Source organism: Pristiophorus japonicus, chromosome 8, assembly GCF_044704955.1.
Source record: "Pristiophorus japonicus isolate sPriJap1 chromosome 8, sPriJap1.hap1, whole genome shotgun sequence".
Taxonomy (NCBI): Eukaryota; Metazoa; Chordata; class Chondrichthyes; family Pristiophoridae; genus Pristiophorus; species Pristiophorus japonicus.
This window is the reverse complement of record NC_091984.1, coordinates 95,553,774-95,572,374: the sequence shown is the minus strand read 5'-3', so window position 1 is coordinate 95,572,374 and position 18,601 is coordinate 95,553,774. Positions and strand designations below refer to the sequence as shown.

The 18,601-nt window shown below is 39.6% G+C and overlaps 1 protein-coding gene across 6 annotated transcripts in view; it reads left to right on the top strand.

Moving 5' to 3' along the window:
• smg7 (SMG7 nonsense mediated mRNA decay factor) overlaps nt 1-18,601 on the top strand; it is a 149,654-nt gene that overhangs the window by 74,487 nt on the left and 56,566 nt on the right. For all 6 annotated transcript variants that reach the window (XM_070887131.1, XM_070887132.1, XM_070887129.1 and 3 more), the window contains exons 7-11: nt 3,643-3,793; nt 9,219-9,354; nt 11,569-11,731; nt 15,424-15,580; nt 17,607-17,677. In XM_070887131.1, the coding sequence (XP_070743232.1) occupies nt 3,643-3,793; nt 9,219-9,354; nt 11,569-11,731; nt 15,424-15,580; nt 17,607-17,677 (678 nt within the window). The remainder of the gene's footprint in view (nt 1-3,642; nt 3,794-9,218; nt 9,355-11,568; nt 11,732-15,423; nt 15,581-17,606; nt 17,678-18,601) is intronic.

The following is an 18,601-nucleotide window of genomic DNA, read 5'->3' as shown; positions in this document are numbered from 1 at the left end:
GCTGTGTGTCTATTTTCAATTTTAATTTGTGGTCATCAACAATCGTAACAGATTGCTTATGATAACTTTTGAACAAGTTCGAATGCCATAAAAGTGACATTCAAACTAAAACAAAATAACCAAACAAATTTACCAGGAAGGTGAAAAAGTATTGAGAATAAATAATTGATTTTTGCTAGAAAAATGTAATTAAACTTGTCTAAAGTGAATGTCCTCGAGACTGGTACAACATACATATGAGCACAACAATCTAGGCTGATTCTCCAGTGCAGTACTGCGGAAGTGCTGCACCATTGGAGGTGCTGTCTTTCAGATGAGACGTTAAACCGAGGTCCCAGCTGCCCTCTGAGGTGGACGTATGGCACTATTTTGAAGACTGAACAGGGGAGTTCTCCCCGGTGTCTTGGCCAATATTTATCCCTCAATCAACATCACTAAAACAGACCTAGTAATGATCACATTGCTGTTAATGGGACCTTGCTGTGCACAAATTGGCTGCCTAGTTTGCTACATTACAACAGTGACTACACTTCAAAAAGTACTTCATTGGCTATAAAGCATTTTGGGATGACCGGTGGTCGTGAAAGGTGCTATAAAAATGCATGTCTTTAAGTTGTTTTATTATTGATATTGTGTGGCCTCTCCAAGTGGTTTGAAAATGTGTTTTTTAATAGTCCAAGCTTTGGTAACCTGAAGGTTGGTGAGGGACCCCATTTTTTTCCTATCCATTTCCACAAAATATTTTTCATATTTCATGTAGGTGACTTCATATTCTGTTAGAACAATTTTTGTTTGAAAATGTATTTGAAGGGAATGTTGAAACTAAACATTCTCAAACCACACCACATAATGGAACAGTTAATATTCCAGCTATACTGTGTAACCAAGCTATTTCTTTGCCTAATTAATTTTGTCTTTTTTATATATACAAGGTAAAAAATCATTAGGTTTAAATTTTGAAGACCTAGAATGTGATCTGTGAATTTGTTGTTAATCATGTTGCCCACTAACACCCGCTGACTAGCTGGCAGCGACATATCACAACTGCACTTGCATTGGGTTTCGAGAGTTGCAGGAAAAGCGTCAACAATTCTATGCAACACATATTTACTACCAATTTAAGTGTTCCACTTTGAATTTACACCTAGTGTGTTCACCAAGTGCATGTCTATAAAAGCAGCAATTCTTGGACTGATGGTCTCGCTTTTTGCCATTATCTAGAAAAGAGGCTGAACAGAACCTCCTCCCAGGAAGTGGCATGGACATTTGAATTTTTTGAAGAGACCAGATTTCATTGTAAATCTATAAAAGTCCCAACAATAGCCAGTACAGGAAGTAATACTTTTGCAAACAGTTTTAGGTTTCTGCATACAGAGCCAACCAGACACCTGTTTTGTATGGGAATTAAACTTGTCACTGGGTCGTTGAATGTGTCATCCTGTGCTATTTCCTGGCAGGACTTTTTTTGCTGGTCAGAGGAGCGCCATGGACATGTGCAAAATTCTGACACTATCTGCAAGGCAGCATTCTAGAGTAAGGCAGCTCTATGGGCTTAGGATAAAAAGCAGTGATCTAAACTAACCAGAGTGTATTGGCTTTCACAGTCCCTCCAAAAACCCTCTATTATCTCTTATCTGGTGCTGCATGGAGCCATTGTGTTGCATTGCTTGTATTGTGATTTGAGGTGTTTGCTGCTGCTTTTGGAACTAGGGTGCTCTCCAGAGCTAGGCATTATCAACAGAGACGTACAGATAAATCATCTGATTAGAAAGGCAGCATAATAGTGACTGCTCCCCATTTCCATTACCATGGATGATGGGAAATACTAACTTTTTTGAGATACTTTTTTTTAGTCAATGAGAAAGGCTGTACTTATGTTAGCTAACCAAACATAGTCAACAGTGGAACTGAAAACCTCTGGGGTAAATACCAATTGAATCTTTCCTACTTGTGATGGTAAAATATGTTCACTATATTTAGTTCAGGGTCAGTCTATATAGAGAATTCCCTTTCACTAGAACACATCAAAATCTGGTGAATGATTCACAGGAGGAAAAATGATGCTTACAAATGCACCACCATCTTAGGAACCCATTGCATGATTTAAAATTTTCAAGTTGGGATTCTAGTCTTTAGTATAATGCATTTTGGTTAGAATACTCATTCACAATTTCTCCCTTTTGTAAGTGTGGATTCAAAATCAGAAAATCCACTCTTAATAAAGTCCCTAAAGCTATTCCTGCGCCGTCTGGCCTGTGTTGGTGATAGATGTTTATTAAATCTATGCTATCTCATTTTTTTAAAATTTAGTACAAAAACAGAGAAAATGCTGGAAACATTCGAGTACAGAAACAGAAAATGCTGGAAACACTCGGTAGTTCAGTTAACATCTGTGAAGACAACAGATAAGTTAATGTTTCAAGTATGGGTTTTTCTCTCCATAGCCGAGATGTTAACTCATCTGTTTTCTTCACAGATACTGACTGTTTCCAGCATTTTCTGTTTACTTAATATTTCCAACATATAGGGCCGGAATTTGTGGTAGGTAATAACGACAAACTAACAGCGTTCGTCGTTATTACTCCTCTGAAACTGACCGCAACTTCAGGCTGTAGCACATGCGCATCTAAACGTGCAAATCCTGAAGTTGCAGTCAGTCATTTGCTGCTCTGACATAGGCTGCGCTGTCTCTTTTCCCCCCCCCCCATAGCCAGTAATCAGTGAAACTGATGGAAACTTGGGCTTTTCCGTGATAATATCGCTGTTAAGTACCCCATTAAATGTTTGGCATTGTTGAATTAGGTATAACTAGGGTTTAACAGTGTATTGACTGCTAAACAAACATAATGGCCCTGAAAAACTAATTTTTATTTTGTGGAGTGTCAAATTACTCCATTATGATAAAAATGTAAGTTTTAAGAAACTTAAAAAAAAAATGCAAAGTTTGTTCAGGATATTTTGAGTTCTACCCTATCCCCGTGTGAAAGCCCCAATCTTTGTTTTGCTCTCTAACATTTTTTTTAAAGTCTGAATAAAAGCAGATTATTTTTCCTGGTTCCCCGTCTGAGAATTCTGCAATGTGATTGGCTGCTTAGACAGCTTGTTGATGTCACAGCAATCGCACGAGGGAATCCCCACTATACTGCACAGAAATCACTTGCATGTCGAAAAAGGCAAACTTCTTGACACAGATCGTGAGATCTCTGGGCGGGTTTCTTCGGGGTCAGCAGCAAAAATGCCTTTGCTTCAATGCTGACCGGGCAAACTCTGGACCGTAGTTTTTTTGGGGTTTTTGTTTATATTTACCAATAATTTACATGTGTGACTGATAGTTCTCAAAATAGCTGTAATTGTCTACCAAACAAAGACACCTAATTAGAAATAGCACAAGTAATCAGTGGGAATTGAGGTCAAATGGAATAATTCTAAAGAGATGTATATGCAGAAAATGCCTTCAATGAGATTTTCTGACTGATTCCATATATATAATTTTGAGCCCCCTCAGCTGGAGGGTAGGTGACATTAGAAATAGAGGTTTGAAGGACAAAACCAAGAATGAATGGGTTAATAACCTGAGTGCAAACCTTTGCTGTACCAAAATGCTGTATTTTAAATTGTTACAAGTCATTTTTCCCATTTCAGGTCAACCATACAATCAGCTGGCAATTCTAGCTTCCTCTAAAGGCGATCACCTTACAACCATTTTCTACTATTGCAGAAGTATTGCTGTCAAATTTCCTTTCCCAGCTGCTTCCACTAATCTACAGAAAGCGCTTTCTAAAGCTCTGGAGAGGTGAGCAAAGAAATACATCCAAAAACATCATAAGCCAGAATTTACTGTAGCCGGTGAACAAATGTCGCCTGCTGTTTGTTCGTCTTGTCGTTGCCCATTTAATTTCTATGAACACTGGAAGTTGCTGCACGTTGAAGATCCAAGGCATCTACAGGGCATCTAGGACCTGTGTCAACAGGGCACACAGGACCTGTGTGTCTCCTTAATCAATCAGATTGAACTATTAATCAGCAGGGAAAGAGTCTGAACCAGGAAGTGTAAGTTAGAATAGTGAATTCAAAATCAACAACAACAGCAACTTATATTTATATAGCGCCTTTAACTTAATAAGATGTCCCAAGGCGCTTCAATGTCAAATCAGGTACAGAAAGCAAATAGAGAGGGAAACAAAAAATTGATTGAGAGAAAAAAAAAGAGACGAAAAAGTTTATTTAAAAACAAAAATGTTTTAAATCTCTACAACTATTAAAATCTGAAGGAATGAGACTCCACACTTGTAAAAGTAAATTTTCAGTGCCAGAGAGGTTGGTTGGCTGTAATTAAGACTTATCACGCCGTTAAAAAGGGCACATAGGGCCCAAGTTTCCACATGATTTGCGCCTGATTTTTAGGAGCAACTGGTGGAGAACGGACTATCTTAGAAATTGCAATTCTCCACTTTTTTTTTCTGCAGTTCTAGTCAGTTAGAACAGTTTCACTTTGGAACAGAATTTTTTCTTCAAAAGGGGGCGTGTCCGGCCACTGACGCCTGATTTCAAAGTTTCCACAGTGAAAACGTACTCCAAACTAACTTAGAATGGAGCAAGTGAAGATTTTTGTAGAACTGAAAAAACCTTGTCTACACATTAAAAAATCAGGCGCAGGTTACAAATTAGGCGTCCAGAACGAGGTGGTGGGGGAGGGGAGGGGGGGAAGGGAAGTCATTAAATTCTATAATAAATCCTTATTTATACTTATACAAATATTATACAAATAAATCCAACCTGAATAAAAATTTATGAGCAAAGAAAAGATTAAATAAACCATCTTCCTACCTGTGTGAAAGTGCTTCAGCCAGGGAGCATGCTGCAGGAAGCCTCACAAGTTGAGGCAGCCGTTGGGGCGGGGCGGAGGAGGAGGAGGCGGCCGTTTGTTCCCGCGGGGGGGGGAGGAAGCCGTTCCCGACGGCGGGCAGGGGGAGGGAGGGAGGGAGTGCGGGCCCGACCGACCGAACGCAGCGGAGGGGGAGGAAGCCGTTCCCGACAGTCGGCCGGGGGGGGGGGGGAAGGAGATAGTGAGAAGGCTGCAGGAAGCCTCACAAGTTCAGCAGCCATTCCCCGACAGCAGCGGGGGGAGGCCGTAGGGAAACGACTGCTTTAACTTTCTGAGGCTTCCTGCAGCCTTCTCACTGCTGCAAGAAGCCTCAGTGCTGATGTGCTGATGGCAATGTGCTTTTATTAAAAAATGTTCAAAAATTAAACAGCTACAAAGAACTACAAAAATGGCCGAGTGCCAATGTTTCCTTCACACTGCGCGTGCGCGAACGCTCCAACGCACACGTGCAGGGTTGCCGGCAGGAAAAAAACGAATTTAAATGGTACCCGCCCCCTCCCACTTACAAAATCGGCGCGAGTGGTAGGCTCCGCCCCCCTGGGCGCCGCGCCAAGCAGACATGGAGCTGCAGGGCGCTCCAGAATCGCGCGTTTTTTTTTCGGCGCGAAAAACGGGCGCCCAGCTCAGAGGGGCGCCCGTTTTTTAGCGTGTGGAAACTTGGGGCCTTAGACTGAAATGAACCAAGCCCCAACTTACTGTGGTGAGTCTAATCCATAATCTATGGTGTAAGTACAGGAACTTGACGACATTCAAGTTGCCATCGGACAGCAACTTCTGGATTTTTGCGTTTAACTGGACATCTGTGGCTGTCTGATTTGTGGATAAATAACAGTGAGCGCCGTTGGTCTCACTGTTACTTTTACAGTTAATTCTGGCTCATTGTGTAGACTAAAATACTTGTTATATATCAGAAATCCCTATTAAAACATCAACAAAAATGATGCACAATTTACTGATTTTCAGCTATTTTTCCAAAGTTAATTCAAATAATATATCCACACTCTTGGCTTCTCTGCAAATTGATGCAGAAAATCAATAATATACATATCAGTATTTTAGTTTATTTTTTAAAAAACTTATTTGAAGCAGATGCTTTGTTTTCTGTTTCTTTATTCTGTTCAGTAATAGTCTTCTGTGTTAATGTACTAGAAAGCCATGTTGCATAGTGTTGGACAAGCTTTGTGCTGTAGTTTCCCATATGGTGATTTCCCAGTCTCGCCCTGGCATTTATTGGGAAGCTCAGTGTTCCCTTCACAAGGAGAATGTCTGAGCACAAGTCCTTTGAGACTAACTGATTAGTTACGGAAAATGAGCAGCAGTCCCGTTAGCAGGTTTCCCGCGTCTCGCCCTGGGTTGGGAATTGGAGTATGCTTCCACAGTGAAGATTGGCTTTTTAAATTGTACTTTTGTTTTTATGTTTTAATTTGTTTATCACAAAATAATTCCATTGTGCTCAAGATTATTAACCACTTAGTACTTAAAACTTTTTTTTCAACTTTTAAATTCTGGTAGAAATAATTACTTTGATATAGAAATTCTAGCACAGAGAAAGGCCATTCATCTGTTTTTGCCCCTTAATTTTACATAATTACATGTTCCTCCTTTCTTCACATGCCATTTTTATATTCAAGTAATTGCCCTTTTGAATGCTGTAACCAATTTATCATAATTTCTGGTGAAATATTCCATGTTTCAGTAACTCTGCTTTTTTTTTATTGGTACAGAAATTTAGGAATATTCCAATCTCTCTCAACTATTTCCAACTATTGTGCCACTGTTTTTCCAGATAACTTTTCCTTCCAATTTATCCAGCTACGTCCTCATTCATCGCTCTGTAACTTGTTTTTCTCCAGTCGATCAACTTTTTGACAGCTTTTCATCAGAACATAAGAAATAGGAGCAGGAGTAGGCCATTTGGCCCCTCGAGCCTGCTCCGCCATTCAATAAGATCATGGCTGATCTGATCATGGACTCAGCTTCACTTCCCCGCCTGCTCCCCATAAACCTTGACTCCCCTATCGTTCAAAAATCTGTATCTCCATCCTAAATATATTCAGAGATCCAGGCTCCACAGCTCTCTCGGGTAGATAATTCCAGAGATTCATGACCCTCAGAGAAGATATTTCTTCTCATCTCTATTTTAAATGTGCTACCCCTTTTTCTGAAACTATGCCTCAAGCTCTAAATTCCCCCATGAGAGAAAACATCCACTCTGTATCTACCCTGTCAAGCTCCCTCAGAATCTTAGATGTTTCAATAAGATCACCTCTCATTCTTCTGAACTCCAATGAGTATAGGCCCAATCTGCTCAACATTTCTTCACAAGACAACCCCTTCATCTCCGCAATCAACCTAGTGAACCTTCTCTGAACTGCCTCCAATGCAAGTATATCCCTCCTTAAATAAGGGGATCAAAACTGTACACAATACTCCAGGTGTGGTCTCGCTAACGCCCTGTACAGTTGTAGCAAGACTTCCCTACTTTTATACTCCATCCCCCTTGCAATAAAGGCCAACATTCCATTTGCCTTCCTATGTACTTGCTGTACCTGCATACTAATTTTTTGTGTTTCATGTACAAGGACCCCCAGATCCCTCTGTACCGCAGCATTTTGTATTCTCTCCATTTAAATAATAATTTGCTTTTTTATTCTTCCTACTAAAGTGGATAACCTCACATTTTCCCACATTATACTCCCATCTGCCAAATTTTTGCCCACTCACTTAACCTATCTATATACCATTGCAGATTCTTTGTGTCCTCTTCATAACTTGCTTTCCTATCTATCTTTGTATCATCAGCAAATTTGGCAATGTTACACTCGGTCCCTTCATCCAAGTCATTAAATATAGATTGTAAATAATTGAAGCCCCAACTGATCCCTGTGGCACCCCGCTAGTTATAGTTTGCCAACCTGAAAATTACCCATTTATCCCGACTCTCTGTTTTCTGTTAGTTAGCCAATCCTCTATCCATGCAAATATATTACCCAACCCTGTTTAACTCTTATCTTGTGCAGTAACCTTTTATGTGGCACCTTATCGAATGCCTTCTGGAAATCCAAATGCACTACATCGACTGGTTCCCCTTTATCCACCCTGCTCGTTACATCCTCAAAGAACTTGAGCAAAAATTTGTCAAACATGATTTCCCTTTCATAAACCATGCTGACTACTCTTTGATTGTATTATGATTTTCTGAATGCCCTGTTTCCTTAATAATGGACTTCAGCATTTTCCCAATGACAGATGTTAGGCTAACTGATCTATAGTTTCCTGCTTTCTTTCTCCCTCCTTTCCTGAATAGGGGTGTTACATTTGCGGTTTTCCAATCCGCTGGGACCTTTCCAGAATCCAGGGAATTTTGGTAGATTACAACCAATACATCCACTATCTCTGCAGCCACTTCTTTTAAGACCCTAGGATGCAGGCCATCAGGTCCAAGGGACTTCTCCACCTTTAATCCATTAGTTTGCCTGGTACTTTTTTTGTAGTGATGGTGATTGTTTTAAGTTTCCCCCCTCCCGATAGCCCTTTGATTATCTATTATTATTGGGATGCTTTTAGCATCTTCTACCGTGAAGACCGATACAAAATATTTGTTCAAAGTCTCTGCCATTTCCCTGTTTCCCATTATTAATTTCCCAGTCTCTAAGGGACCAACGGTTACTTTAGCTACTCTCTTCCTTTTTATATACCTGTAGAAGCTCTTGCTGTCTGTTCTTATATTTCTTGCTAGTTTATTTTCATAATCTTATCTTCTCTTTCTCTCTTTTTTAGTCGTTCTTTGCTGGTTTCTAAACATTTCCTAATCTTCTGGCCTACCACTAATCTTCGCAACATTGTATGCCTTTGTTTTTAATTTGATTCTTTTAACTTTAAACCTACTTGGGTTCTAATCCTTGATTTTCCTCCTACCTTCATCTTCAACTGCTCTGATTCATTATCTGGAACCAAATCTAGTCTTACATTTATCTTTGTAGATCTTCTACTGACTCGAAGTAGTTTTGAATGCATTATATAAATCTCCATTTAAATTTCCTTCAAGTTCTCCCAATCTATTGCTAGATAGTTACATTTCACACCTATTCTGAAAAGGCTCATAATTTCCTCTTCCAATTTTTCTTAAATGTAGGCATTGTGAGGATTAAAAATATTGAATGTATAGAATTGTTTTGTCAGTATCGATATAAATCATTCACTGCACTTGAGATGATTGTAAATGTGATACTTTGATTAGCTATTCGTTTTACTTGCAAAAGTAATTCTTCAGTCATATTATGTTAATGTTTGTTTTCATTGTCTGCTAAAGTGATGTTTTGCTATTTTGTAGCCGTGATGATGTGAAGACAAAGTGGAATGTTTCTGACTTCATAAAGGCTTTTATTAAGTTCCATGGTCATGTATATTTGACCAAAAGTTTAGAGAAATTGTGTACTCTGAGAGAGAAGCTGGAAGACCAGTTCAAGGTAAGATTAAGATGCATTTTAGCAGTCGACACTAATTTGATCAAGTTCTCACTGCTGCATACTTTATGAATAGAAAATAGCTTCATTAATTTCACTGCTTTATTGTTGCCTTTTTTGAAAAGTGTGAAAGTAATTTGAGGAATTTGCTGAATTGTATTAGCATTTAAGAGGAATAAAAAGTGAAATTTAAATACATTTGAAAAGATGTTTACACAGTTTAGAAACTACCAATTTAAATAAAGTATATTAAAAAAAAATGAGGGCGGTGGGGGACATGATTTTTGGCTTTGTTATGCTGAAAAACAGGGCAGTTGGCAGACAAGTTTCTCTTGTTTTCCTGTCCAGTTTTATTTAAAAAAAAAAGATTTTCCTGGTGGATCCTGCCTTGAAACAGGCCTTGTGACTGCTTCTCTTGGCCCAACAAGGATTTTCTGTGCCACTGCCAGTCCGTCTGCATCCCTAGTCCCAACTCATCAGTTCTGGTTCGGCCCCAGGGAGGAGCCGCTGAATTCACTGCTCTTTTCCCACACTCCCTGCCCGATCAGCAAGTTGGAGATTGCATGTTCCTTCAACGCTCGCAACTCCTTGGCACTTTGCAAATGAGGCTTGCACCTGAAAATTGCCTCGAAGGTTTTTTTAAAGTAAAGGTAACAGTGGAGACTGTATATTTAGATGGGACTAGTACAGTCATTTTGAAATGGACAACTATCACTCCCAAATCCAGGTTTTTGGGGTATAAATTCGAAACCCAGTTTTGTCACGTTTAGTTTTATCTGTTGGAAAGAATACCGTGTATTTTAATTCGAGCATCTTAATTCACATTTTATGGTAATTATCATTTTTTAAAACATTAGATTCCTATGTTCCTCTGGTTTTATATTGCTTAATTCGAATTGTTTTAGTCCAAGATGCAGCCTGTATATTGTAAGATATTGATCTCCTACGGTTGCCAGATTTCTGCACTTTATAATTTGAAAAACCTTCCACTCTTATAGGTACAACTACAAAGTTTGGACTGGAGCAACTAGTTTTTTTTTTTGAGTATCCTAAAAATCGCAATTCTCCACATTTAGTTTGCTCCAGTTTCAGTCAGTTAGTTTAGTTTCTTTTTAGTTCCTTTTTTTTCAAAAGGGGGCGTTACCAGCCACTTATGCCTGTTTTGGCCATTTAAGCAAATTTAGACAGCGAAAAGTTACTCCAAACTAACTTAGGCCAGAGTAAGTGTCCACTTTTGTATGCTCAGAAAAACCTTGCGGACACTTTAGAAATCAGGCGCAGGTAGCCAGAGATTGGGGGGGGGTGGGGTTTAAGGGGAGAAGAGAAGGGAAGTTAAAGGATTTTCCAAAGCATTAAACACTTTGCTTTAAAAAAAAATAAAGAACCATCATCAATAATAAATCAATAAATTAAAAAATAAAATAAATAAATCAATCAATAAATAAAAAATTAAAAGTTCCTACCTCACCTACTGCAGTATACTTAGTCATTGTGTAAAATGCTGATACTATTTGAGATACATTGACATCAAAGAGGTAAGTTCTGGCAGGGCTGCAAATCCAAGAATCCTGCCTCCTGGAAAAAAAGTGCTAGGTAAATATGTCATATAAGAATGCTCAAAGTAATTAAGTTTATGTACTAGAGTATATTATATAGACTGCCAACATTATTTCCTTAGCACTGCAAACAAAGTGGCCTAAATCTCCCTGTGTACATGCTCCATACTGCCATGTTACCATAGGAACTGTTCAGGGAGTGCATGGCAGGCCACTCGGCCCGGGATAGCGGCGGCAAACATCACGTCGTCCCTTCGGCCAGGGATAGGGTCGCCCGGAGACAGGACATGCTGGGAGGGCTAGGAGCTACTGCGCGCACACGCGCAGCTATCGGCACTCTTCGGTGTAGGGTTATAAGTCCATCCCCCTGCCGCTTCTGCTGCGCTGCGCCGAGTCCAAAGCAGGCCTGATCATCGTGGAGCATACTGAGGTAAATATTAGGCGCGTTTTTCGTTCTAGAAAGTCAGCGGAGATGCGCCGTTCTACGGGTCGGTCGAAACTTGGGTCCAATAAGTCCGTTACTTGCTTGTTATTTTGTGTGGTACATGACATCTTTATGTTGTACCAGATTGATTGTATCCATCTACAGATTTATTACTTAATGATATTCTGGAGTTGTCTCTAACAGCCTTAATTCTGATCAAGATTTGATTGTTTTCAGAGACTTCTTCCTCAGAAGGCATTTAGTTCTCAGCAACTCGTGCACCTCACAGTCATTAACCTGTTTGAGTTGCACCATCTGCGTGATTTCAGTACTGAATCCGATGACCATAGCTATAGTCAAGAAGAACTGCTGTGTTGGACCCAACTCCTGGGCCTCTTCTGTAAGTGATTTTCTAAAAAAAAATGATATATTTTTATTGAAATAGTCATGTTTGGAGCAATCTGTTATACATGCTGAGATGGTCAAAAGTATGAAATATTTTGCAGTACGATTAAACCTACTTTTACTTTAGTATTCTGGCTACAGATTGCCTGGAAATCCTACATTTTCTTTTCAAAGGGAAAAAAAATCCAAAACTGATTTATAGGATTAAGGGAAAGAAGCAGAATCTAATAGCTCTGGTTTGAATGCTTAAAGGAAAGTCTGAAATGAGATTTAAAATATGTTGTAGATTGTAATAGGTGTCAAATGGGGCACATGAAATAGTTGTTTTAGAAAATTAGATTTATTTGCCAGTGCAAGTAGTTAGTCTGTGAAGTAAGCAGTTACTCAGAAATCAATTAAAATTAAGTCATCTTGATCTGCAATTTTGAAGACATTTTATATTGGTCAGGCAAGTTGGTGTCTCCTTATGATAAGTTGGTGCTCAATATTTCTACCAAAACAAATTAACTTCTGGCAAAAGCACACTAAATGAATGCAAAATCATTTCTCTATGTTGGCATTTAATTATAACTGGCTTTGTCATAACTGACATTTCTCTGGATGACATCACTAAATGACATTTATTCATGCTGAGATTTTGTGTGTATTTCTGCAACTCCCCCCCCCCCCCCCCCCCCCGGCTACCCCCCCCCCAAAAAAAAACCTCTAGCATGGTACTAAATATATGTTTAACTCCAGCAACTTTCAAATGACTAACTTCTTTCAAACTTTCTTTTGAGGAATGAAAGTAGTTGGGTGACAACTAACCAAATCATTGAAACCAGAGCTAGAGTGTTTGGGTGTAATTCATTGTGCTATTAGATTCTGATTCTTTCCCTTAATCTTATAAATCAGTTTTTTCCCCGTTTGAAAAGAAAATGTATGTTTTCTAGGCAATCTGTACCAGAATACTAAATCAAAAGAAGGTTTATTACCACTCTAACAACAGTGTCACAATAATCATCAAGTATGATTTCAAACCTTGTTATAAAGGTGTCCCTGAATTCTTTATATTTTTGTTATAGTTAAATTGCATTGAAAAGAAAGGAAACATTTTGGGCACACGCTGTTGGTGATTTTATATGAATGCAAAGCTGTAGTAAATCAATGATCTTTTTAGACTTTACTAGTGTCTTGTATGATATTTCAGTCCAGGCATTATGTTTAAATCAGTGCAGACGATGCAAATACATTGTAAATTTGGGAGGCGAAGTTGGTGTTGCCAACCAAGTTCATTATAATCTCATAAGAGATGTTATAATTAAGATTCTACACTTCAGTGAAGAGCCCACTGTTTTTCTTTCCTTTTGAAGATTACAATAGATGCAGGCACATAGATTATTCCTCAGGCTTTGGCTCTCAAGAAAAAATATAATAATTGAAAAATGAAAGCCACTATATAAAAAAAAATACGTACAACTTTCCAACTCTCCATATGCAAATATTAACTTTAATTGGGGATTTCAGTGGCAAACTGTTGACCTGAAAGCTTCAGAAATGATCTTAAGAATCCTGGTGCTCACGGGATAACTTCTGTAATTAGAGGGATAATGGTTTGCACTGTAATTAATATTTGTTTGGGCCCAAGTTTCCCCAGGAGTTGCTCCGTTTTTTTGGAGCAACTAGATTTTATTGGAATAACTTAAAAATCGCAATTCTCCTCATTTAAGTTGCTCCAGTGTAAGTGAGTTAGTTAGGTTTTTTTTTTTAAGTTCAGTTTTTTTTCAAAAGAGGGCATTACCAGCCACTTATGTCTGTTTTGGCCATTTAAGCAAGTTTAGCCAGCTAAAACTTACTCCAAACTAACTTAGGCCAGCATAAGTATTCGTTCTGAAAAACCCTGCTGTGAATTAAGAAATCAGCACAGACAGCCAGAGATAGTGGGGGGCGGCGGGGGGGGCGCGAACAGGAGAGAGGGGGGACCTTGCAAAGCACAAAACACCTTCACAACAACATTATAGAAGCATAAATACATTTAAAGCACCCAGCACTAAACAAAGCAGTACATTTGTGCCAAGCACTAAACAAAGCACAAAAAGTAATAAGCAATTAATTAACAAATAAAAAATAGAAGGAACTCTGCACCTAAAGCACCAAGACCAAAGTAATGAGCAATCAATCAATCAATAACAAATAAAAAAAAAAAAAATAGAAGTCCTACCTTGGGGAACGCAGCAGGCTGCCGATGAGGAACCCATTCAGCCAGGGCTAGGGGCGGCGTGCTTTGGGCCCCTCCCACACAGCCTGCAAAGCGTCACACAGATTCGGGCTGCCAGGAGCTGCTGCCAGGAGCTACTACATATGCGCGCACACTCTTACGCGCATGTGCAGAGGTCCCGGCACTGTTTTCAGCGCCGGGACTTGGCTCTGCTGCCAATCCACTGGCCATGCTACGCCACCACTGAGAAGAGGCTGGGGAGCAGCCAGAATCGGGAGGAAGATTTTCGGCGCGCTTGGAGGCGGACAGAAGTGGCGCACCTTGGGTGAGTGCGCCAGAAAAAGGGGTTGGGAAAATTTGGGTCTATACTCTGAGAATGACTTGGCTCTTTAATCTGTGTGGTACATCTTTTGCTTTGCAACGTGGAAAGGGCAATGAAAATTCTTGTATCACTGCTTATCAAACAGCCATGTTGTATTGCAGTCTAAGGGTGGTATAATTGTTTTATCTTCTACTTGAGTACAGTAAAATCTGAGAGATAACGAAGCGTGTGTGTATAAAGAAAAGATACAATGCAGTTATATAGTGCATTACATGACCTCAAGACATCACAAAGCATTTTATATCAAATATACTTTTGAAGTATATTTGTTTCTCTGTAATGTAGGGAAATGCAGTAGCCAATTTGCATACAGCAAGATCCCACAAACAGTAGTGAGATAAGTAAGCAGATAATATTTTTAGATACGCTGGTTGAGGGATAAATATTAGCCAGGACATCAGGAGAACTGCTCTGCACTTATTCATATAGTGCCTAGTGCCAAGGGATCTTTTACGTCCATCCGAGAGGGCAGACGAGGTTTCGGTTTAACATCTTATCTGAAAGACAGCTCCAACACTGCAGACCTCCCTCAGTACTGCACTGAAGTGTCAGCCTAGATTATGTGTTCCAGTTTTGCAGTAAAGCTTTAACCCATGACCTTCTGACTCGGGTGAGTGCTACAACTGCACTCAGAATTGGCTGTGTACAAGATTAACGGAGAGGATTTTGGCATGCAGTGGGTTGCTTGTTTCACTGGCTCGTAAAACCAACATTTCTCTGGACTCTGTTTACATCCAGCATAGACAGAAGTTTCTTATTGTCATAATTTAAGACTCCGTGTCTATGAAGCCAGGCTTCCTTAGAAACTGACTCCCTGGAAATCTGCAATTAATTTCCTCTGAGAACATGATTATGAATAGTTTGGGAAATGGAGAAAGTATATGTAGTTGATTGATCTGTTGCCCTTGAGGCTTGTGGTTTAGGGGAACATCTGGGCTTTGCTGTACCCACTTGGAGCACTTTATTCCATCACTTCACAAAGAGTAGCTTATGTTTGATCAGACAAGTTTGATTAATGTAAAATATACAATGTGTGTTCAGATGAAATCAACATAAGATGGCAGAATAATGTATTTTTTAAAATTTCTATTCTCCCACAATTTTCCAGTTTCTTTTCTTGGAGTCATGTGCAAGTGTGCATTACAGGACGAGAATCTTAAAGAAACCTTAGGTGAATGCCCATTACCAGCCGTTAAAGTTTCGTTGGATTGGCTGAAACTCAGACCCAATGTATTTCAGGAGAGTGCATTAGAAGAAAGGCAGTAGTAAGTATTCCATTTTAAGAACAAGCACAGTTTAATAAATTGAATAGTGAACCTTTTAAGTGACCCAAAGACCTGAAATGCTTTTCTCTCCATTTTCTGACATTGATGTACAGTTTTCTTGTGGGCATGTTTTATTAGTAGACCTAGAATTGTGGTTCATGGATTGAATAGTTAAGTGTACCTTTCTGATTCCTGCATTTAAAAATTAGTTTCTAAAACTATTGGAAGTTTCACCATGCGTGCAAACATTTTGGTAGTTAGTTAACTATTTCATTTGGAGCATCATGCTCTTGCACTAGCAATCATCTCTTATTTCAACTAATAACAAAATAGCTTAGAGGTGACTGCTACAGTTAGTTCGTCTTCAGCTATTTCACTTCTAGAACTTGGATAACTATTTAGTCTCCTCTGTCCACTGGCTGTAAAGGTCCCATATGAAATGAGTTTGGATAATGTCAGCTGTATTCCCAATAGGTGCAGCACAAAGCTGTTCACATTTTCATGTAAATTAGTTTTGTTCGCATTTCTGTTTAAATTAGTGTTAAATTATAAGCTGAAAATTTGTATGGATGGATGATGTAGAAAATATTTCACAAGTGCAGTAATTTTTTATGTTTTAATTTGTTCTTGGGATGTGAGTGACACTGGCAGGATTGCATTTAATGCCCGTCCATAGTCACTCTGACAACTGAGTGGTTTGCTGGACCACTTTATTCAGAATGGGATTGGAGTTATGTGTAGGCTGGTCTAGGTAGGCTCCCTTTCCTAAAGGACATTACTGAGTCGGATGGTTTTTTTTATAACAATCCAACAGCTTTTCTGGTAACTTTTTGAGTAAGACCCCAGGAGTCACAACTTGCCATGGTGTGATTTGAACAGGTTGAGAGTCCAGTACCATACCCCACTATACTACTGTGACCTTATCTGGTCTGTGCTACACTTGACTTGCCAGTGCTTGATGCTGACATAGAAACATAGAAAATAGGTGCAGGAGTAGGCCATTCAGCCTTTCTAGCCTGCACTGCCATTCAATGAGTTCATGGCTGAACATGCAACCTCAGTACCCCATTCCTGCTTTCTCGCCATACCCTTGATCCCCCGAGTAGTAAGGACTTCATCTAACTCCTTTTTGAATATATTTAGTGAATTGGCCTCAACAACTTTCTGTGGTAGAGAATTCCACAGGTTCACCACTCACTGGGTGAAGAAGTTTCTCCTCATCTCGGTCCTAAATGGCTTACCCCTTATCCTTAGACTGTGACCCCTGGTTCTGGACTTCCCCAACATTGGGAACATTCTTCCTGCATCTAACCTGTCTGAACCCATCAGAATTTTAAATGTTTCTTTGAGGTCCCCTCTCATTCTTCTGAACTCCAGTGAATACAAGCCCAGTTGATCCAGTCTTTCTTGATGGGTCAGTCCCGCCATCCCGGGAATCAGTCTGGTGAACCTTCGCTGCACTCCCTCAATAGCAAGAATGTCCTTCCTCAAGTTAGGAGACCAAAACTGTACACAATACTCCAGGTGTGGCCTCACCAAGGCCCTGTTCAACTGTAGCAACACCTCCCTGCCCCTGTACTCAAATCCCCTCGCTATGAAGGCCAACATGCCATTTGCTTTCTTAACCGCCTGCTGTACCTGCATGCCAACCTTCAATGACTGATGTACCATGACACCCAGGTCTCGTTGCACCTCCCCTTTTCCTAATCTGTCACCATTCAGATAATAGTCTGTCTCTCTGTTTATACCACCAAAGTGGACAACCTCACATTTATCCACATTATACTTCATCTGCCATGTATTTGCCCACTGGTTGGCCAATAAATTCAACATTGACATTGTACCACTTGATGAGATAAGCATCTCTTTTTCTTCCCCTCCACCCATGGTCTTTCTGGAGTGCACACCCGCCAAGAAGGTGGCATCTTGCTCTCAGAATTCTGCCATACCAGTCTGGACCACAATAAGGTGTACAACACTCAGAATTCAAATATCCTATCACTAGAATTTTGTTCTTTTCCCTCAGCATTTGGCCCTGGATTGTATCATTGCTGAACAGTTTTCATCCACAAGAAGACGATCTGTCCAGCTTTAATGGTAAGGATTGTTTGCTTTTGAAATGATGAATAATTAATGCTAAACTTAAAGGAAAAAAATGGATGCACTGTATCGCGCATGAAGAGCTTTCATTGAAAGATGAGGAAGTACTTTTAGTTCAGTATGTTTTTTCATTTGGTCAGACAGATTTTAAATTATTGGACAGTGACAAATGTGAAAAAACACATGTCTGTATTGCAGAGTTGGGCCAAGTACTCATCCATGAGGAACCTTTGTGGTAATCTTGCAGACAAAAATGGTGTAACTTTCTCTTAACGTACTCTGCTTGGCTTCATCTTGGGTTAATTTTTCTTCAAGGGTTTTAATCCTTAGATCAAGCACATTATGAATGAGGGGACAGGTAGGCAATGCTGCTCTACCAATGCTGCTCTTGAACTGGCTAGTAGGAGATCCCCGAGAACTTCCCAATGACCGTTTTCACTCCAACTTTGCAGTTTTGCTGCACTGGACCATGTTTTTCTTTAAAATAAGTTAATGTGAAATGAAATGCAAGGTGGCACAGTCCCTCCTTTCCTTCTCCCTCACCAGAAACCAGGGAGAAGGTCTGAAGGAATATTGATCCTGACTGGAATTACTTTCCTTTTGGCTCTCTTTTTAAAAAAAAAAAAAAAATTTCCTTGATGATTAGGTCCAAATTATAGAAGAGTTTGTCAGTAACCATACATGAGCAACTTTGGATGTTCTAAGCTCATGAATGTAACGAGCAGGATGTATAAGGGGAAACCAGTGGATGTGGTGTATCTGGATTTTCAGAAGGCATTCGATAAGGTGCCACAAAAGGTTACTGCATAAGATAAAAGTTCACGGGGCTGGGGGTAATACATTAGTATGGATAGAGGATTGGCTAACTAACAGAAAACAGAGAGTCGGGATAAATGGGTCATTTTCCGGATTGATAACAGT